The sequence below is a fragment of the Coturnix japonica genome, unplaced genomic scaffold, assembly GCF_054131305.1.
Source record: "Coturnix japonica strain WE unplaced genomic scaffold, WE-NBRP24 Scf072, whole genome shotgun sequence".
NCBI lineage: Eukaryota > Metazoa > Chordata > Aves > Galliformes > Phasianidae > Coturnix > Coturnix japonica.
The window spans coordinates 80,409-102,816 of NW_028188975.1; the positions used below are offsets into that span (position 1 = coordinate 80,409).

The following is a 22,408-nucleotide window of genomic DNA, read 5'->3' on the forward strand; positions in this document are numbered from 1 at the left end:
GCCATTCTATGGGGCCATTCTATAGGGCCATTCTATAGGGCCATTCTATGGGACCATTCTATGGGGCCATTCTATGGGGCCATTCCATAGGGCCATTCTATAGGGCCATTCTATAGGGCCATTCTATGGGGCCATTCCATAGGGCCATTCTATGGGGCCATTCTATGGGGCCATTCTATGGGGCCATTCTATGGGGTCATTCTATGGGTCCGTATGGGGCCATTCTATGGGTCTGTATGGGGCCATTCTATGGGTCTGTATGGGGGCCATTCTGTGGGGCCATTCTATGGGTCTGTATGGGGCCATTCTATGGGTCCGTATGGGGCCATTCTATGGGGCCATTCTATGGGTCTGTATGGGGCCATTCTATGGGTCTGTATGGGGCCATTCTATGGGTCTGTATGGGGCCATTCTATGGGGCCATTCTATGGGGCCATTCTATGGGTCTGTATGGGGCCATTCTATGGGTCTGTATGGGGCCATTCTATGGGGCCATTCTATGGGGTCTGTATGGGGCCATTCTATGGGTCTGTATGGGGCCATTCTATGGGGCCATTCTATGGGGTCTGTATGGGGCCATTCTATGGGTCTCTATGGGGCCATTCTATGGGTCTGTATGGGGCCATTCTATGGGTCTGTATGGGGCCATTCTATGGGTCTGTATGGGGCCATTCTATGGGGTCTGTATGGGGCCATTCTATGGGTCTGTATGGGGCCATTCTATGGGGTCTGTATGGGGCCATTCTATGGGGCCATTCTATGGGTCTGTATGGGGTCATTCTATGGGTCTGTGTGGGGCCATTCTATGGGGTATTTATGGGGTGGCCCTGTGGGATGGTCCTTTGGGGTGTTGCCATGGTTTGTTCCTATGGGGCGATGCTGTGGGGTGGCCCTATGGGGCGGCCCTATGTGTTGTCCCTATGGGGTGGCCCTATGGGTTGACCCTATGGGGTGACGCTATGGGGTGGCCCTATGTGTTATCCCTATGGGGTGGCCCTATGGGTTGGCGCTATGGAGTGTCTCTATGGGGCAGCCCTATGTGATGGCCCTATGGGGTGGCCTTATGTGTTGTCCCTATGGGGTGGCCCTGTGGGTTGATGCTATGGGGTGGCCCTATGGGCTGTTCCTATGTGTTGTCCCAATGGGGTGGCCCTATGGGGTGGTGCTATGGGGTGGTGCTGTGGGTTTTCCCTATAAGTTGATGCTATGGGGTGGCCCTATATGTTGTCCCTATGGGGTGGCCCTATGGGTTGATGCTATGGGGTGGCCCTATGTGTTGTCCCTTTGGGTTGTCCCTATGGGGTGGTGCTATGGGGTGGCCCTATGGGTTGTCCCTATGTGGTGCTATGGGGTGGCCCTGTGGGGTGCTATGGGGTGGCCCTATGGGGTGGTGCTATGTGTTGTCCCTATGGGGTGGCCCTATGGGGTGGTGCTATGGGTTTTCCCTATAGGTTGGTGCTATGGGGTGGCCCTATATGTTGTCCCTATGGGTTGGCTCTATAGGTTGATGCTATGGGGTGGCCCTATGGGGTGGCGCTATGGGGTGGCCCTATGTGTTGTCCCTATGGGGTGATGATATGGGGTGATCCTATGGGGTGGCCCTATGGGTTGGCGCTATGGAGTGTCTCTATGGGGTGGCCCTATGTGTTGTCCCTATGGGGCGGCCCTATGGGTTGGCGCTATGGGGTGGACCTATGGGTTGACCCTATGGGGTGGCGCTATGGGGTGGACCTATGGGGTGACGCTATGGGGTGGCCCTATGTGTTGTCCCTATGGGGCGGCCCTATGGGTTGGCGCTATGGAGTGTCTCTATGGGGCAGCCCTATGTGATGGCCCTATGGGGTGGCCCTATGTGTTGTCCCTATGGGGTGGCCCTGTGGGTTGATGCTATGGGGTGGCCCTATGGGCTGTTCCTATGTGTTGTCCCTATGGGGTGGCCCTATGGGGTGGTGCTATGGGGTGGCCCTATGGGTTGTCCCTATGTGGTGCTATGGGGTGGCCCTGTGGGGTGCTATGGGGTGGCACTATGGGGTGGTGCTTTGGGTTGGCCCTATAAGTTGATGCTATGGGGTGGCCCTATATGTTGTCCCTATGGGGTGGCCCTATGGGGTGGTGCTATGGGTTTTCCCTATAGGTTGATGCTATGGGGTGGCCCTATATGTTGTCCCTATGGGGTGGTGCTTTGGGTTGGCCCTATAGGTTGATGCTATATGTTGTCCCTATGGGTTGGCTCTATAGGTTGATGCTATGGGGTGGCCCTATGGGGTGGCGCTATGGGGTGGCCCTGTAGGTTGATGCTATATGTTGTCCCTATGGGTTGGCTCTATAGGTTGATGCTATGGGGTGGCCCTATATGTTGTCCCTATGGGGTGGCGCTATGGGTTGGCCCTATAGGTTGATGCTATATGTTGTCCCTATGGATTGGCTCTATAGGTTGATGCTATGGGGGGGCCCTATGGGGTGGCGCTATGGGGTGGCCCTATAGGTTGATGCTATATGTTGTCCCTATGGGTTGGCTCTATAGGTTGATGCTATAGGGTGGCCCTATGGGGTGGCGCTATGGGGTGGCCCTATGTGTTGTCCCTATGGGGTGATGATATGGGGTGATCCTATGGGGTGGCCCTATGGGTTGGCGCTATGGAGTGTCTCTATGGGGTGGCCCTATGGGTTGGTGCTATGGGGCGGCCCTATGAGCTGTCCCTATGTGTTGTCCCTATGGGGCGGCCCTATGGGTTGGCGCTATGGGGTGGTCCTATAGGTTGGTGCTATGTGTTGTCCCTATGGGGTGGTGCTATTGGTTGTCCCTATGGGGTGGCCCTATGGGTTGACCCTATGGCGTGGCGCTATGGGGTGGCTCTATGGGGTGGCCCTATGGGGCGGCCCTATGTGTTGTCCCTATGGGGTGGCCCTATGGGTTGGCGCTATGGAGTGTCTCTATGGGGCAGCCCTATGTGATGGCCCTATGGGGTGGCCCTATGTGTTGTCCCTATGGGCTGTTCCTATGTGTTGTCCCTATGGGGTGGCCCTATGGGGTGGTGCTATGGGGTGGCCCTATGGGGTGGCCCTATGGGGTGGCCCTATAGCTTGGTGCTATGGGATGGCCCTATATGTTGTCTCTATGGGGTGGCCCTATGGGGTGGTGCTATGGGTTTTCCCTATAGGTTGGTGCTATGGGGTGGCCCTATATGTTGTCCCTATGGGGTGGCCCTATGGGTTTTCCCTATAAGTTGATGCTATGGGGTGGCCCTATATGTTGTCCCTATGGGGTGGTGCTATGGGTTTTCCCTATAAGTTGATGCTATGGGGTGACCCTATATGTTGTCCCTATGGGGTGGTGCTTTGGGTTGGCCCTATAAGTTGATGCTATGGGGTGGCCCTATATGTTGTCCCTATGGGGTGGTGCTTTGGGTTGGCCCTATAAGTTGATGCTATGGGGTGGCCCTATATGTTGTCCCTATGGGGTGGTGCTTTGGGTTGGCCCTATAGGTTGATGCTATATGTTGTCCCTATGGGTTGGCTCTATAGGTTGATGCTATGGGGTGGCCCTATGGGGTGGCGCTATGGGGTGGCCCTATAGGTTGATGCTATATGTTGTCCCTATGTGTTGTCCCTATCGGTTGATGCTATGGGGTGGCCCTATGGGGTGGCGCTATGGGGTGGCCCTATGTGTTGTCCCTATGGGGTGGCCCTATGGGTTGGCGCTATGGAGTGTCTCTATGGGGTGGCCCTATGGGTTGGCGCTATGGGGCGGCCCTATGAGCTGTCCCTATGTGTTGTCCCTATGGGGCGGCCCTATGGGTTGGCGCTATGGGGTGGTCCTATAGGTTGGTGCTATGTGTTGTCCCTATGGGGTGGCGCTATTGGTTGTCCCTATGGGGTGTCCCTATGGGTTGACCCTATGGGGTGACGCTATGGGGTGGCCCTATATGTTGTCCCTATGGGGTGGCCCTATGGGTTGATGCTGTGTTGTCCCTATGGGGTGGCCCTATGGGTTGACCCTATGGGGTGGCGCTATGGGGTGGCTCTATGGGGTGACGCTATGGGGTGGCCCTATGTGTTGTCCCTATGGGGTGGCCCTATGGGTTGGCGCTATGGAGTGTCTCTATGGGGTGGCCCTATGGGTTGGTGCTATGGGGTGGCCCTATGAGCTGTCCCTATGGGGCGGCCCTATGGGTTGGTGCTATGGGGCGACCCTATGAGCTGTCCCTATGTGTTATCCCTATGGGGTGGCCCTATGGGTTGTTCCTATGTGTTGTCCCTATGGGGTGGCCCTATGGGGTGGCCCTATGGTTTGGCCCTATGTGTTGTCTCTATGAGCTGTCCCTATGGGCTGGCTCTATGGGGTGGCCCTATGTGTTGGTGCTATGGGGCAGCCCTATGGGTTGGCCCTATAGGTTGGCCCTATATGTTGATGCTATGGGGTGTCCCTATGGGGCGGCGCTATGGGGTGGCCCTATGTGTTGTCCCTATGGGGTGGCGCTATGTGCTGTCCCTATGTGTTGTCCCTGTGGGGTGGCTTTATGGGGTGGCGCTATAGGGTGTCCCTGTGGTTTGGCTCTATGGGGTGGCCCTATGTGTTGTCCCTATGGGCTGCCCCTATGTGCTGCCCTATGTGTTGTCCCTATGGGGCGGTTCTATGGGGCAGCGCTATGGGGCGGTGCTGTGGGGTGGTGTTATGGGTTGGCCCTATGGTTTGACCCTATGGGGTGTCCCTATGGGGTGTCCCTATAGTGTGTCCCTATGGGGTGTCCCTATGGGGTGTCCCTATAGTGTGTCCCTATGGGGTGTCCCTATAGTGTGTCCCTATAGTGTGTCCCTATGGGGTGACCCTATGGGGTGGCCCTATGGGGCGGTTCTATGGGGTGGCGCTATGGGGTGTCCCTGTGGTTTGGCTCTATGGGGTGTCCCTATGGGGTGTCCCTATGGGGTGTCCCTATGGGCTGTTCCTATGTGCTGCCCTATGTGTTGTCCCTGTGGGGCGGTTCTATGGGGCAGCGCTATGGGGCGGTGCTGTGGGGTGGTGTTATGGGTTGGCCCTATGGTTTGGCCCTATGGGGTGTCCCTATGGGGTGTCCCTATGGGGTGTCCCTATAGTGTGTCCCTATGGGGTGTCCCTATAGCGTGTCCCTATGGGGTGTCCCTATGGGGTGTCCCTATAGTGTGTCCCTATGGGGTGTCCCTATAGTGTGTCCCTATGGGGTGTCCCTATGGGGTGTCCCTATAGTGTGTCCCTATAGTGTGTCCCTATGGGGTGTCCCTATAGTGTGTCCCTATAGTGTGTCCCTATAGTGTGTCCCTATGGGGTGTCCCTATAGTGTGTCCCTATAGTGTGTCCCTATGGGGTGTCCCTATAGTGTGTCCCTATAGTGTGTCCCTATGGGGTGTCCCTATAGTGTGTCACTATGGGGTGTCCCTATAGTGTGTCCCTATGGGGTGTCCCTATGGGGTGTCCCTATGGGGTGTCCCTATAGTGTGTCCCTATAGTGTGTCCCTATAGTGTGTCCCTATGGTGTGTCCCTATAGTGTGTCCCTATGGGGTGTCCCTATAGTGTGTCCCTATAGTGTGTCCCTATGGGGTGTCCCTATAGTGTGTCCCTATAGTGTGTCCCTATGGGGTGTCCCTATAGTGTGTCCCTATAGTGTGTCCCTATGGGGTGTCCCTATGGGGTGTCCCTATAGTGTGTCCCTATAGTGTGTCCCTATGGGGTGTCCCTATAGTGTGTCCCTATGGGGTGTCCCTATAGTGTGTCCCTATAGTGTGTCCCTATAGTGTGTCCCTATGGGGTGTCCCTATGGGGTGTCCCTATAGTGTGTCCCTATAGTGTGTCCCTATGGGGTGTCCCTATAGTGTGTCCTTATAGTGTGTCCCTATGGGGTGTCCCTATGGGGTGTCCCTATGGGGTGTCCCTATAGTGTGTCCCTATAGTGTGTCCCTATGGGGTGTCCCTATGGGGTGTCCCTATAGTGTGTCCCTATGGGGTGTCCCTATGGGGTGTACCTATGGGGTGTCCCTATAGTGTGTCCCTATAGTGTGTCCCTATAGTGTGTCCCTATGGGGTGTCCCTATAGTGTGTCCCTATAGTGTGTCCCTATGGGGTGTCCCTATAGTGTGTCCCTATGGGGTGTCCCTATGGGGTGTCCCTATAGTGTGTCCCTATAGCGTGTCCCTATGGGGTGTCCGTATAGTGTGTCCCTATGGGGTGTCCCTATAGTGTGTCCCTATGGGGTGTCCCTATAGTGTGTCCCTATGGGGTGTCCCTATGGGGTGTCCCTATAGTGTGTCCCTATGGGGTGTCCCTATGGGGTGTCCCTATGGGGTGTCCCTATAGTGTGTCCCTATAGTGTGTCCCTATGGGGTGTCCCTATGGGGTGTCCCTATAGTGTGTCCCTATGGGGTGTCCCTATAGTGTGTCCCTATGGGGTGTCCCTATGGGGTGTCCCTATGGGGTGTCCCTATAGTGTGTCCCTATGGGGTGTCCCTATGGGGTGGCCCTATGGGGCGGTTCTATGGGGTGGCGCTATGGGGTGTCCCTGTGGTTTGGCTCTATGGGGTGTCCCTATGGGGTGTCCCTATGTGTTGTCCTTATGTGCTGTTCCTATGGGCTGACCCTATGGGGTGTCCCTATGGGGTGTCCCTATAGCGTGTCCCTATAGTGTGTCCCTATGGGGTGTCCCTATAGTGTGTCCTTATAGTGTGTCCCTATGGGGTGTCCCTATAGTGTGTCCCTATAGTGTGTCCCTATGGGGTGTCCCTATGGGGTGTCCCTATAGTGTGTCCCTATAGTGTGTCCCTATAGTGTGTCCCTATGGGGTGTCCCTATGGGGTGTCCCTATAGTGTGTCCCTATAGTGTGTCCCTATGGGGTGTCCCTATAGTGTGTCCCTATGGGGTGTCCCTATGGGGTGTCCCTATAGTGTGTCCCTATGGGGTGTCCCTATGGGGTGTCCCTATAGTGTGTCCCTATGGGGTGTCCCTATGGGGTGTCCCTATAGTGTGTCCCTATGGGTTGGCCCTATGGGGTGTCCCTATGGGTTGGCTCTATGGGGCGGCCCTATGGGGCGGCACTATGGGGCAGCGCTATGGGGTGGCCCTGTGTGTTGTCCTTATGGGCTGCCCCTATGTGCTGTCCCTATGGGGTGGTTCTATGGGCCAGCGCTATGGGGTGTCCCTATGTGTTGTCCTTATGTGCTGTTCCTATGGGCTGACCCTATGGGGTGTCCCTATGGGGTGTCCCTATAGCGTGTCCCTATAGTGTGTCCCTATGGGGTGTCCCTATAGTGTGTCCTTATAGTGTGTCCCTATGGGGTGTCCCTATAGTGTGTCCCTATAGTGTGTCCCTATGGGGTGTCCCTATGGGGTGTCCCTATAGTGTGGTGTCCCTATGGGGTGGTTCTATGGGGCAGCGCTGACCCCTATGTGCTGCCCCTATGTGCTGCCCTATGCATTGTCCCCATGTGCTGCCCCTATGGGTCGGTTCTATGGGGCAGCGCTGACCCCTATGTGCTGTCCCCATGTGCTGCCCTATATGCTGCCCTATGGGGCGGCCCTATGTGTGGTCCTATGGGGCAGCGCTGACCCCTATGTGCTGTCCCTATGTGCTGCCCTATGCATTGTCCCCATGTGCTGCCCCTATGTGTGGGTTCTATGGGGCAGCTCTATGGGGCGGCCCTATGTGTGGTTCTATGGGGCAGCTCTATGGGGCAGCTCTATGGGGCGGCCCTATGTGTGGTTCTATGGGGCAGCGCTGACCCCTATATGCTGCCCTATGGGGCAGCCCTATGTGTGGTTCTATGGGGCGGCTCTATGGGGTGGCCCTATGTGTGGTTCTATGGGGCAGCTCTATGGGGCAGCCCTATGTGTGGTTCTATGTGTGGTTCTATGGGGCAGCTCTATGGGGCAGCTCTATGGGGCAGCCCTATGTGTGGTTCTATGGGGCAGCTCTATGGGGCAGCCCTATGTGTGGTTCTATGTGTGGTTCTATGGGGCAGCTCTATGGGGCAGCTCTATGGGGCAGCCCTATGTGTGGTTCTATGGGGCAGCTCTATGGGGCAGCCCTATGGGGCAGCCCTATGTGTGGTTCTATGTGTGGTTCTATGGGGCAGCTCTATGGGGCGGCCCTATGGGTCGTTTCTATGGGGCAGCGCTGACCCCTATGTGCTGTCCCTATGTGCTGTCCCCATGTGCTGCCCTATATGCTGCCCTATGGGGCGGCCCTATGTGTGGTTCTATGGGGCAGCTCTATGGGGCGGCCCTATGGGGTGGTTCTATGGGGCAGCTCTATGGGGCGGCCCTATGGGGTGGTTCTATGGGGCAGCTCTATGGGGCGGCCCTATGTGTGGTTCTATGGGGCAGCTCTATGGGGCAGCCCTATGGGGCAGCCCTATGTGTGGTTCTATGGGGCAGCGCTGACCCCTATGTGCTGTCCCTATGGGGCAGCCCTATGGGGTGGTTCTATGGGGCAGCGCTGACCCCTTTGTTTTGCAGCCGCGCGAGAAGGGCCGGATGCGATTCCACAAACTGCAGAACGTGCAGATGGCGCTCGACTACCTGAAACACAGACAGGTAACGGGGGGACATGGGGCACTTGGGGGGCTGGGGAACTTGGGGGGCTGGGGAACTTGGGGGGCTGGGGAACTTGGGGGGCTGGGGAACTTACTTGTGGGGCTGGGGCACTTGGGGGGCTGGGGCACTTGGGGGGCTGGGGAACTTACTTGTGGGGCTGGGGAACTTGGGGGGCTGGGGAACTTATGGGGCTGGGGCACTTGGGGGGCTGGGGCACTTGGGGGGCTGGGGAGCTTACTTGTGGGGCTGGGGCACTTGGGGGGCTGGGGCACTTGGGGGGCTGGGGAACTTACTTGTGGGGCTGGGGAACTTGGGGGGCTGGGGAACTTATGGGGCTGGGGCACTTGGGGGGCTGGGGAACTTACTTATGGGGCTGGGGCACTTGGGGGGCTGGGGAACTTGGGGGGCTGGGGGGAACTTGGGGGGCACTTGTGGGGCTGGGGAACTTGGGGGCTGGGGGGGAAACATGGGTGGCTGAGGGGCACTTGGGGGGCACTTGGGGGGCAGGGGGGACAGGTGGGAACTTGGGGGGCTGGGGGGAACTTGGGGGGCACTTACGGGGCTGGAGCACTTGGGGGCTGGGGGGAACTTGGGGGGCACTTGGGGGGCACTTATGGGGCTGGGTCACTGGGGGGTGGGGGCACTTGGGGGGAACTTGGGGGGCAGGGGGGACAGGTGGGAACTTGGGGGGCTGTGGGAACTTGGGGGGCACTTGGGGGGCAACTTGGTGGGCTGTGGGGGAACTTGGGTTAGGGGGAACTTGGGGGGTTAGGGGGAACTTGGGGGTTGGGGGCACTTGGGGGGCGAGGGGGCACTTGGGGGGCAACTTGGGGGGTGGGGGCACATGGGGGGCACATGGAAGGCACTTGGGGGGGGTCACTTGGGGGTCGGGGTGGGCACTTGGGAGGCAGTTGGGGGGCTGAGGGTGGAACTTGGGGGGTACTTGGGGGGCAACTTGGGGGGCACTTGGGGGGCTGGGGGTGAACCTGGGTGGCACTTGGAGGGCACCTGGGGGGCACTTGGGGGGACTTAGGGGGCACTTGGGGGAACATGGGGGGGACTTGGGGGGCTGAGGGGCACTTGGGGGGTGGGGACAACTGGGGGGGTGTCACTTGGGGGGCTGGGGGGGACCTGGGGGGTGGGGTCACTTGGGAGGCTGGGGGGCACTTGGGGGGCAGGGGGGCACTTGGGGGGCAACTTGGGGGGTGGGGGACACTGCCCTATAGCTGTGCCCTATAGCTGTGCCCCATAGCACTGCCCCATAGCACAGCCCCATAGCACAGCCCCATAGCACTGCCCCATAGCACAGCCCCATAGCACTGCTCCATAGCACTGCCCCATAGCACAGCCCCATAGCACAGCCCCATAGCACTGCTCCATAGCACTGCCCCATAGCACAGCCCCATAGCACTGCCCCATAGCACAGCCCCATAGCACTGCTCCATAGCACTGCCCCATAGCACAGCCCCATAGCACAGCCCCATAGCACTGCCCTATAGCACAGCCCCATAGCGCTGCCCCATAGCGCTGCCCCATAGCACTGCCCCATAGCGTGACACAGCCCCATAGCACAGCCCCATAACACTGCCCCATAGCTGCCCCATATCCGTGCCCCATATCCGTGCCCCATAGCTGTGCCCCATAGCACAGCCCCATAGCTGTGCCCCATAGCTGCCCCATGGCTGTGCCCCATAGCACTGCCCCATATCTGCCCCATATCTGCCCCATAGCTGCCCCATAGCTGCCCCATAGCTGTGCCCCATAGCTGCCCCATAGCTGTGCCCCATATCTGCCCCATAGCTGCCCCATAGCTGTGCCCCATAGCACTGCCCCATGGCTGTGCCCCATAGCACTGCCCCATATCTGCCCCATAGCTGCCCCATAGCTGCCCCATAGCACTGCCCCATAGCTGCCCCATAGCACTGCCCCATAGCTGCCCCATGGCTGTGCCCCATAGCACTGCCCCATATCTGCCCCATAGCTGCCCCATAGCTGCCCCATATCCGTGCCCCATAGCACAGCCCCATAGCTGCCCCATATCCGTGCCCCATGGCTGTGCCCCATAGCTGCCCCATAGCTGCCCCATGGCTGTGCCCCATATCCGTGCCCCATATCCGTGCCCCATATCTGCCCCATATCTGCCCCATAGCTGTCCCATATCTGCCCCATAGCTGCCCCATAGCTGCCCCATATCTGCCCCATAGCTGCCCCATAGCTGCCCCATATCTGCCCCATAGCTGTCCCATAGCTGCCCCATAGCTGCCCCATATCTGCCCCATAGCTGTCCCATATCTGCCCCATAGCTGCCCCATAGCTGCCCCATATCTGCCCCTTAGCTGTCCCATATCTGCCCCATATCTGCCCCATAGCTGTCCCATAGCTGCCCCATAGCTGCCCCATAGCTGCCCCATATCCCTGCCCCATAGCTGCCCCATAGCTGCCCCATATCTGCCCCATAGCTGTCCCATATCTGCCCCATATCTGCCCCATAGCTGTCCCATATCTGCCCCATAGCTGTCCCATAGCTGCCCCATAGCTGCCCCATATCTGCCCCATAGCTGTCCCATATCTGCCCCATATCTGCCCCATAGCTGTCCCATATCTGCCCCATAGCTGCCCCATAGCTGCCCCATAGCTGCCCCATATCCCTGCCCCATATCTGCCCCATAGCTGCCCCATAGCTGCCCCATGGCTGTGCCCCATAGCACTGCCCCATATCTGCCCCATATCTGCCCCATAGCTGCCCCATAGCTGCCCCATAGCTGTGCCCCATAGCTGCCCCATAGCTGTGCCCCATATCTGCCCCATAGCTGCCCCATAGCTGTGCCCCATAGCACTGCCCCATGGCTGTGCCCCATAGCACTGCCCCATATCTGCCCCATAGCTGCCCCATAGCTGCCCCATAGCACTGCCCCATAGCTGCCCCATAGCACTGCCCCATAGCTGCCCCATGGCTGTGCCCCATAGCACTGCCCCATATCTGCCCCATAGCTGCCCCATAGCTGCCCCATATCCGTGCCCCATAGCACAGCCCCATAGCTGCCCCATATCCGTGCCCCATGGCTGTGCCCCATAGCTGCCCCATAGCTGCCCCATGGCTGTGCCCCATATCCGTGCCCCATATCCGTGCCCCATATCTGCCCCATATCTGCCCCATAGCTGTCCCATATCTGCCCCATAGCTGCCCCATATCTGCCCCATATCTGCCCCATAGCTGTCCCATATCTGCCCCATAGCTGCCCCATAGCTGCCCCATAGCTGCCCCATAGCTGTCCCATGTCTGCCCCATATCTGCCCCATAGCTGTCCCATATCTGCCCCATAGCTGTCCCATAGCTGCCCCATAGCTGCCCCATATCTGCCCCATAGCTGTCCCATATCTGCCCCATATCTGCCCCATAGCTGTCCCATATCTGCCCCATAGCTGCCCCATAGCTGCCCCATAGCTGCCCCATATCCCTGCCCCATATCTGCCCCATAGCTGCCCCATAGCTGCCCCATGGCTGTGCCCCATAGCACTGCCCCATATCTGCCCCATATCTGCCCCATAGCTGCCCCATAGCTGCCCCATAGCTGTGCCCCATAGCTGCCCCATAGCTGTGCCCCATATCTGCCCCATAGCTGCCCCATAGCTGTGCCCCATAGCACTGCCCCATGGCTGTGCCCCATAGCACTGCCCCATATCTGCCCCATAGCTGCCCCATAGCTGCCCCATAGCACTGCCCCATAGCTGCCCCATAGCACTGCCCCATAGCTGCCCCATGGCTGTGCCCCATAGCACTGCCCCATATCTGCCCCATAGCTGCCCCATAGCTGCCCCATATCCGTGCCCCATAGCTGCCCCATATCTGCCCCATAGCTGTCCCATATCTGCCCCATATCTGCCCCATAGCTGTCCCATATCTGCCCCATAGCTGCCCCATAGCTGCCCCATAGCTGCCCCATATCCCTGCCCCATATCTGCCCCATAGCTGCCCCATAGCTGCCCCATGGCTGTGCCCCATAGCTGCCCCATAGCTGCCCCATATCTGCCCCATAGCTGCCCCATATCTGTGCCCCATAGCTGCCCCATATCTGCCCCATAGCTGCCCCATAGCTGCCCCATGGCTGCCCCATATCTGCCCCATGGCTGCCCCATGGCTGCGCCTCGTTCCCGCAGGTGAAGCTGGTGAACATCCGCAATGACGACATCGCTGACGGGAATCCCAAACTGACGCTGGGCCTCATCTGGACCATCATCCTGCACTTCCAGGTCGGCTGATGTGGGGCAGAAATGGGGCAGAAATGGGGCAGAAATGGGGCTGCAATGGGGCTGCTATGGGGCTACAATGGGGGGATGAAATGGGGCTGCAATGGGGCAGAAATGGGGCTGCAATGGGGCTGCTATGGGGCAGAAATGGGGATGCAATGGGGCAGAAATGGGGCTGCAATGGGGCAGAAATGGGGCAGAAATGGGGCAGAAATGGGGGGGTGAAATGGGGTTGCAATGGGGCTGCAGTGGGGCTGCAATGGGGGGGTGAAATGGGGCTGCAGTGGGGCTGCAATGGGGCAGAAATGGGACTGCAATGGGGCTGCTATTGTGCAGAAATGGGGCTGCAATGGGGCTGCTATGGGGCAGAAATGGGGCTGCAATGGGGCTGCAATGGGGCTGCAATGGGGGGTGAAATGGGGCTGCAATGGGGCTGCAGTGGGGCTGCAGTGGGTGGCTGCATTGGGGTGGGGGGCTGCAATGAGACTGCAATGTGGGGCTGAAATGGGGCTGCAGTGGGGTTGCAGTGGGGCTGAAACAGGGCTGCAGTTGGGCTGCAATGGGGCAGAAATGGGGCTGCAATGGGGGGATGCAGTGCGGTAGGGGGTGGAAATGGGGCTGCAATGGGGCAGAAGTGGGGCTGCAATGGGGGGGTGAAATGGGGCTGCAGTGGGGCTGCACTGGGGCTGCAGTGATCAGTGCAGTGGGACTGCAGTGGGGGGCTGCAATGGGGCTGCAATGGGGCTGCAGTGATCAGTGCAGGGGGGCGGTATTGGGGCTGCATTGGGGCTGCTGGGGGCTGCAGTGGGGCTGCAGTGATCAGTGCAGTGGGGCTGCAATGGGGAGCTGTGGTGGGGCTGCAATGGGGCTGCAGTGAGCTGTGCAGTGGGGCTGCAGTGAGGCTTCAATGGGGGGCTGCTGTGCTCTCTGCATTGGGGCTGCAATGGGGCTGCTGTGGGGGGCTGCAATGGGGCTGCGATTGGGATGCAGTGGGGCTGCAATTGGGCTGCAATGGGGCTGCTGCGCTCTCTGCAGTGGGGCTGCAATGGGGCTGCTGTGGGGTCTGAAATGGGGCTGCAGGGATCAGTGCTGGGGGGCTGCATTGGGGCTGCAGTGGGGCTGCAGTGTGCTGTGCTGGGGGGCTGCATTGGGGCTGCAGTGCTCTGTGCCATGCAGCAGCAGTGGTGGTGCAGTGTGCGGTGCAGTGTAGCTGCAGCAGGGCTGCAGTGTGGGCTGCAGTGTGGCTGCAGTGCTCCATGCAGTGTAGCTGCAGCGGGGCTGCAGTGTTGCTGCAGTGCTCTGTGCAGAGTGCTGTGCAGTGTAGCTGCAGCGGGGATGCAATGCTCCATGCAGCGGGGATGCAGTGCTCCATGCAGTGGGGCTGCAGTGCTCCATTCAGTGTAGCTGCAGCGGGGCTGCAGTGTGGGCTGCAGTGCTCCATGCAGTGAGGCTGCAGTGGGGATGCAGTGCTCCGTGCAGCGTGCTGTGCAGTACTCCATGCAGCGGGGATGCAGTGCTCCATGCAGTGTGGTTGCAGTGGGGATGCAGTGCTCCATGCAGTGGGGCTGCAGTGTTCCATGCAGTGTAGCTGCAGCGGGGCTGCAGTGTGGCTGCAATGCTCCATGCAGTGAGGCTGCAGTGTGGCTGCAGTGCTCTGTGCAGCGTGCTGTGCAGTACTCCATGCAGCGGGGATGCAGTGCTCCATGCAATGTGCCTGCAGTGTTCCATGCAGTGTAGCTGCAGCGGGGCTGCAGTGTGGCTGCAGTGCTCCATGCAGTGAGGCTGCAGTGTGGCTGCAGTGCTCTGTGCAGCGTGCTGTGCAGTACTCCATGCAGCGGGGATGCAGTGCTCCATGCAGTGTAGCTGCAGTGGGGATGCAGTGCTCCATGCAGTGGGGCTGCAGTGCTCCATGCAGTGTAGCTGCAGCGGGGCTGCAGTGTGGCTGCAATGCTCCATGCAGTGAGGCTGCAGTGTGGCTGCAGTGCTCTGTGCAGCGTGCTGTGCAGTACTCCATGCAGCGGGGATGCAGTGCTCCATGCAGTGTAGCTGCAGTGGGGATGCAGTGCTCCATGCAGTGGGGCTGCAGTGCTCCATGCAGTGTAGCTGCAGCGGGGCTGCAGTGTGGCTGCAATGCTCCATGCAGTGAGGCTGCAGTGTGGCTGCAGTGCTCCATGCAGTGTGGCTGCAGTGCTCCATGCAGCAGGGATGCAGTGCTCCATGCAGTGTAGCTGCAGCGGGGATGCAGTGCTCCATGCAGTGGGGCTGCAGTGTGGGATGCAATGTGCCTGCAGTGCTCCATGCAGTGGGGCTGCAGTGCTCCATGCAGTGCGGTTGCAGTGGGGCTGCAGTGCTCCATGCAATGTGCCTGCAGTGCTCCATGCAGTGTAGCTGCAGCGGGGCTGCAGTGTGGCTGCAATGCTCCATGCAGCGTAGCTGCAGCAGGGCTGCAGTGCTCCATGCAGTGTGGCTGCAGTGCTCCATGCAGCGGGGATGCAGTGCTCCATTCAGTGTAGCTGCAGTGGGGATGCAGTGCTCCATGCAGTGGGGCTGCAGTGTGGGCTGCAATGTGCCTGCAGTGCTCCATGCAGCGGGGCTGCAGTGTTCCATGCAGTGTAGCTGCAGCGGGGCTGCAGTGTGGCTCCAGTGCTCCATGCAGCAGGGATGCAGTGCTCCATTCAGTGTAGCTGCAGTGGGGATGCAGTGCTCCATGCTGTGTGGTTGCAGTGGGGATGCAGTGCTCCATGCAATGTGCCTGCAGTGCTCCATGCAGTGTAGCTGCAGCGGGGCTGCAGTGTGGCTGCAATGCTCCATGCAGTGTAGCTGCAGCGGGGCTGCAGTGCTCCATGCAGCAGGGATGCAGTGCTCCATGCAGCAGGGATGCAGTGCTCCATGCTGTGTGGTTGCAGTGGGGCTGCAGTGCTCCATGCAGTGGGGCTGCAGTGTGGGCTGCAATGTGCCTGCAGTGCTCCATGCAGTGGGGCTGCAGTGCTCCATGCAGTGTGGTTGCAGTGGGGATGCAGTGCTCCATGCAATGTGCCTGCAGTGCTCCATGCAGTGTGGTTGCAGTGGGGCTGCAGTGCTCCATGCAATGTGCCTGCAGTGCTCCATGCAGTGTAGCTGCAGCGGGGCTGCAGTGTGGCTGCAATGCTCCATGCAGCGTAGCTGCAGCAGGGCTGCAGTGCTCCATGCAGTGTGGCTGCAGTGCTCCATGCAGCAGGGATGCAGTGCTCCATTCAGTGTAGCTGCAGTGGGGATGCAGTGCTCCATGCAGTGGGGCTGCAGTGTGGGCTGCAATGTGCCTGCAGTGCTCCATGCAGTGGGGCTGCAGTGCTCCATGCAGTGTGGTTGCAGTGGGGCTGCAGTGCTCCATGCAATGTGCCTGCAGTGCTCCATGCAGTGTAGCTGCAGCGGGGCTGCAGTGTGGCTGCAGTGCTCCATGCAGTGTAGCTGCAGTGTGGCTGCAGTGCTCTGTGCAGCGTGCTGTGCAGTGCTCCATGCAGCGGGGATGCAGTGCTCCATGCAGTGTGGTTGCAGTGGGGATGCAGTGCTCTGTGCAGCGTGCTGTGCAGTACTCCATGCAGCGGGGATGCAGTGCTCCATGCAGTGTAGCTGCAGTGGGGATGCAGTGCTCCATGCAGTGGGGCTGCAGTGTTCCATGCAGTGTAGCTGCAGCGGGGCTGCAGTGTGGGCTGCAGTGCTCCATGCAGTGTAGCTGCAGTGGGGATGCAGTGCTCCGTGCAGCGTGCTGTGCAGTGCTCCATGCAGCGGGGATGCAGTGCTCCATGCAGTGTGGTTGCAGTGGGGATGCAGTGCTCCATGCAGCGGGGATGCAGTGCTCCATGCAGTGTAGCTGCAGTGGGGATGCAGTGTGGGCTGCAGTGCTCCATGCAGTGTAGCTGCAGCGGGGCTGCAGTGCTCCATGCAGTGTGGCTGCAGTGCTCCATGCAGCAGGGATGCAGTGCTCCATTCAGTGTAGCTGCAGTGGGGATGCAGTGCTCCATGCAGTGGGGCTGCAGTGTGGGCTGCAATGTGCCTGCAGTGGTCCATGCAGTGGGGCTGCAGTGTGGGATGCAATGTGCCTGCAGTGCTCCATGCAGTGTAGCTGCAGTGGGGATGCAGTGCAGTGCAGTTTAGCAGGAGAAGGGCTGCAGCGTGCTGAGCACGGGTGCTGCAGTGGAAGATGCTTAGTGCAGTGATGCAGTGCAGTGCAGTGATGCAGTGCAGTGCAGTAACGCAGTGGTGCAGTGCAGTGATGCAGCACTGCGTTGCAGATCTCGGACATCCATGTGTCAGGGCAGTGCATTGCAGCAGTGCATTGCAATACAGTGCAGTGACGCAGCGAAGCAGCGCACTGCAGCGATGCAGTGCTGTGTTGCAGATCTCAGACATTCAGGTGTTGGGGCAGCGCACTGTAGTGCAGTGATGCAGGGCAGTGATGCAGTACATTGCAGTGCAGCACAATGACCCAGCAATGCAGCACATTGCAGTGATGCGGCACATCACAGTGCAGTAATGCAGCGCTGCATTGCAGATCTCACACACTTGGGTGCTGCGTCAGTGCATTGCATTGCAGCAATGCAGTGCATTGCAGTGATGCAGCACATCGCAGTGCAGTAATGCAGCTATTGCAGACCTCGGACATCCAGGTGTTGGGGCAGTGCATTGCAGTGATGCAGCACATTACACTACATTGCAGTGCAGTGATGCAGTGATGCAGCACACTGCATTGCAGTAATGCAGCGGCTGTTGCATATCAGATCTCGGACATCCAGGTGTCGGGGCAGTGCATTGCATTACATTGTGGTGCATTGCAGTAATGCAGCTGTCGTTGCATTTCAGTTCTCGGACATCCAGGTGTTGGGTCAGTGCAGTACATTGCATTTCATTGCATTGCAATAATGCAGCTGTTGCATTTCAGATCTCGGACATCCAGGCGTCGGGTCATTGCATTGCATTGCATTGCATTGCATTGCAGTAATGCAGCTGTTGCATTTCAGATCTCGGACATCTAGGTGTCTGGGCAGTGCAGTACATGGCAGTGCAGTAACGCAGTGTTGCATTTCAGATCTTGGACACCCAAGTGTTAGGGCAGTACATTGCAGTGATGCATTGCAGTAATGCAGCTGTTGTTGCAGATCTCGGACATCCAGGTGTCAGGGCAGTGCAGTGCAGTTCAATGCAGCACACTACATTGCATTGCAGTAAATTGCAGCGATGCAGTAATGTAGCGACGCAGCACATTGCAGTGCAGTGATGCATTGCAGTAATGCAGCTGTCGTTGCATTTCAGATCTCGGGCATCCAGGTGTTGGGTCAGTGCAGTACATTGCATTTCATTGCATTGCAGTAATGCAGCTCTGTTGCATTTCAGATCTTGGACACCCAGGTTTGGGGGTATTACATTGCATTACATTGCATTGCAGTAATGCAGCTGCTGTTGCATTTCAGATCTTGGACACCCAGGTTTGGGGGCATTACATTGCATTACATTGCATTGCAGTAATGCAGCTGTTGCATTTCAGATCTCGGACATCCAGGTGTCGGGGCATTGCATTGCATTACATTGCAGTGCATTGCATTACATTGCATTACATTGCAGTAATGCAGCTCTGTTGCATTTCAGATCTCGGACATCCAGGTGTCGGGTCGTTGCATTGCATTGCATTGCATTGCAATAATGCAGCTGTTGTTGCATTTCAGATCTCGGACATCCAGGTGTCGGGGCAGTGCATTGCATTACGTTGCATTACAGTAATGCAACTGTTGTTGCATTTCAGATCTCGGACATCCATGTGTCGGCTCAGAGCAATACATTGCATTACATTGCATTGCAGTAATGCAGCTGTTGCATTTCAGATCTCGGACATCCAGGTGTCGGGTCAGTCCGAGGACATGACGGCCAAGGAGAAGCTGCTGCTGTGGGCGCAGCGCGCTGTGCTGCGATACCCCGGGCTGCGATGCGACAACTTCAGCAGCAGCTGGAGGGACGGGAAGCTCTTCAACGCCATCATACACAGCCATAGGTATCAATAGGGGGCTATGGGGGGCTATGGGGGGAGATGGGGGGATATAGGGGGAGATAGGGGGCTATGGGGGGAGATAGGGGGATATGGGGGGAGATAGGGGGCTATGGGGGGAGATAGGGGGAGATAGGGGGCTATGGGGGGAGGTAGGGGGAGATAGGGGGCTATGGGGGGAGATAGGGGGATATGGGGGGAGATAGTGGGGGAGATAGGGGGCTATGGGGGGAGATAGGGGGCTATGGGGGGAGATAGGGGGCTATGGGGGGAGATATGGGGCTATGGGGGGAGATAGGGGGAGATAGGGGGTTATGGGGGGAGATAGGGGGCTATGGGGGGAGATAGGGGGAGATAGGGGCTATGGGGGGAGATAGGGGATATGGGGGACAGGAAGCTCTTCAACGCCATCATACACAGCCATAGGTACCAATAGGGGGGAGATAGGGTGAGATATGGGGGGAGATAGGGGGATATAGGGGGAGATAGGGGGCTATGGGGGGAGATAAGGGGAGATAGGGGGTTATGGGGGGAGATAGGGGGAGATAGGGGGCTATGGGGGGAGATAGGGGGCTATGGGGGGAGATAGGGGGAGATAGGGGGAGATGTGGGGGGAGATAGGGGGCTATGGGGGGAGATAGGGGGCTATGGGGGACGGGAAGCTCTTCAACGCCATCATACACAGCCATAGGTATCAATGGGGGCTATGGGGGGAGATAGGGGGCTATGGGGGGAGATAGGGGGCTATGGGGGGAGATAGGGAGATATGGGGGGAGATAGGGGGTTATTGGGGGAGATAGGGGGTTATTGGGGGAGATAGGGGGTTATTGGGGGAGATAGGGGGCTATGGGGGGAGATGGGGGGGATATAAGGAGATATGGGGCTATGGGGGGAGATAGGGGGTTATGGGGGGAGATAGGGGGAGATATGGGGGAGATAGGGGGAGATAGGGGGAGATAGGGGGCTATGGGGGGAGATAGGGGGCTATGGGGGGAGATAGGGGGATATGGGGGGAGATAGTGGGGGAGATAGGGGGATATGGGGGGAGATAGGGGGCTATGGGGGGAGATAGGGGGCTATGGGGGGAGATATGGGGGGTATGGGGGGAGATATGGGGGGTATGGGGGAGATGGGGGCAGTGGGGGGATGGGGCCGTGCTATGGGGCTGTGCTGTGCTATGGGGCAGTGCAATGGGACTGTGCTGTGGGGCTGTGCTGTGTTAATGGGCTGCACTGTGTTACGGGGCTATGCTGTGCTATGGGGCAGTGCAATGGGGCTGTGCTGTGTTATGGGGCTGTGCTGTGTTATGGGATTACGCTGTGGGGCTGTGCTATAGGGCTGCTATGGGGCAGTGCTATAGGGCTGCTATGGGGCAGTGCTGTGGGGCTGTGCTATAGGGCTGCTATGGGGCAGTGCTGTGGGGCTGTGCTATAGGGCTGCTATGGGGCAGTGCTGTGGGGCTGTGCTATAGGGCTGCTATGGGACTGTGCTATGGGGCAGTGCTATGGGGCTGTGCTATGGGGCAGTGCTATGGGGCAGTGCTATGGGGCTGTACTATGGGGCTGTGCTATGGGGCTGTGCTATGGGGCAGTGCTATGGGGCTGTGCTATGGGGCTGTGCTATGGGGCAGTGCTATGGGGCAGTGCTATAGGGCAGTGCTATGGGGCTGTGCTATGGGGCAGTGCTATGGGGCTGTGCTATGGGGCTGTGCTATGGGGCTGTGCTATGGGGCAGTGCTATGGGGCTGCGCTATGGGGCAGTGCTATGGGGCAGTGCTATGGGGCAGTGCTATGGGGCTGTGCTATGGGGCTGTGCTATGGGGCTGTGCTATGGGGCTGCCCTATGGGGCTGTGCTATGGGGCTGCCCTATGGGGCTGTGCTATGGGGCTGTGCTATGGGGCTGCCCTATGGGGCTGTGCTATGGGGCTGCCCTATGGGGCAGTGCTATGGGGCAGTGCTATGGGGCTGCCCTATGGGGCTGTGCTATGGGGCTGTGCTATGGGGCTGCCCTATGGGGCTGTGCTATGGGGCTGCCCTATGGGGCTGTGCTATGGGGCAGTGCTATGGGGCTGTGCTATGGGACTGTGCTATGGGGCAGAGCTATGGGGCTGTGCTATGGGGCAGTGCTATGGGGCAGTGCTATGGGGCTGTGCTATGGGGCTGCCCTATGGGGCAGTGCTATGGGGCTGTGCTATGGGGCAGTGCTATGGGGCTGTGCTATGGGGCTGTGCTATGGGGCAGTGCTATGGGGCAGTGCTATGGGGCAGTGCTATGGGGCTGTGCTATGGGGCAGTGCTATGGGGCAGTGCTATGGGGCTGCCTATGGGGCAGTGCTATGGGGCAGTGCTATAGGGCAGTGCTATGGGGCTGCGCTATGGGGCTGTGCTATGGGGCAGTGCTATGGGGCAGTGCTATGGGGCTGTGCTATGGGGCAGTGCTATGGGGCAGTGCTATGGGGCTGTGCTATGGGGCAGTGCTATGGGGCTGTGCTATGGGGCAGCGCTATGGGGCAGTGCTATGGGGCTGTGCTATGGGGCTGTGCTATGGGGCAGTGCTATGGGGCAGTGCTATGGGGCAGTGCTATGGGGCTGTGCTATGGGGCTGTGCTATGGGGCTGTGCTATGGGGCTGTGCTATGGGGCAGTGCTATGGGGCTGTGCTATGGGGCTGTGCTATGGGGCTGTGCTATGGGGCTGTGCTATGGGGCAGTGCTATGGGGCTGTGCTATGGGGCAGTGCTATGGGGCAGTGCTATGGGGCAGTGCTATGGGGCTGTGCTGCTCTGGGCCCACATGATGAGGTTGTGCTGAGCTTTGGGCTCATGCTCCCTTTCCCCCCATCTCCCACCTCCCACCCCCCATTTACCCCCTTTTACCCCCATCCCTGCCCCCCATCTCCCCCATATCCCCCATCCCTGCCCTCTATCTCCCCCCATTTACCCCCATCTCCCCCTCCCACTCCCCATCTCCCCCCCATACCTCCCCCATCTCTCCACCCCACATCTCCCCCCATCTCCCCCCATCTCCCCCATCTTCCCCCCCATTCCTGCCCCATTCCTCCCACCCCACATCCCTGCCCCATATCCCCCATCTCCCCCATCCCTGCCCCCCATCTCCCCCCATCTCCCCCATATCCCCCCATATCCCCCATCTCCCCCCATCTCTCCCATATCCCCCATCCCTGCCCCCCATCTCCCCCCATCCCTGCCCCCCATCTCCCCCCATCTCCCCCATATCCCCCCATATCCCCCATCCCTGCCCCCCATCTCCCCCCATATCCCCCATCCCTGCCCCCCACTTCCCCCCTTGCCCCCATCTCCCCCATATCTCCCATCCCTGCCCCCCATCTCCCCCCATCTCCCCCATATCACCCATCTCCCCCCATCCCTGCCCCCCATCTCCCCCATATCCCCTATATCCCCCATCCCTGCCCCCCATCTCCCCCCATCTCCCCCCATCTCCCCCATCCCTGCCCCCCATCTCCCCCCATCTCCCCCATATCCCCCCATATCCCCCATCTCCCCCCATCTCCCCCATCTCCCCCATCTCTGCCCCCCATCTCTCCCATCTCCCCCATCCCTGCCC

General features: G+C 59.2%; 1 protein-coding gene across 1 annotated transcript in view; it reads left to right on the top strand.

The window, feature by feature from the left end:
- The window catches only part of LOC146751588 (plectin-like), a 91,927-nt gene that overhangs the window by 61,776 nt on the left and 7,743 nt on the right, over window positions 1-22,408 (top strand). The window contains exons 6-8 of the mRNA XM_085533971.1: window positions 8,485-8,562; window positions 12,721-12,813; window positions 18,666-18,832. Coding sequence (XP_085390097.1) covers window positions 8,485-8,562; window positions 12,721-12,813; window positions 18,666-18,832 — 338 coding nt within the window. The remainder of the gene's footprint in view (window positions 1-8,484; window positions 8,563-12,720; window positions 12,814-18,665; window positions 18,833-22,408) is intronic.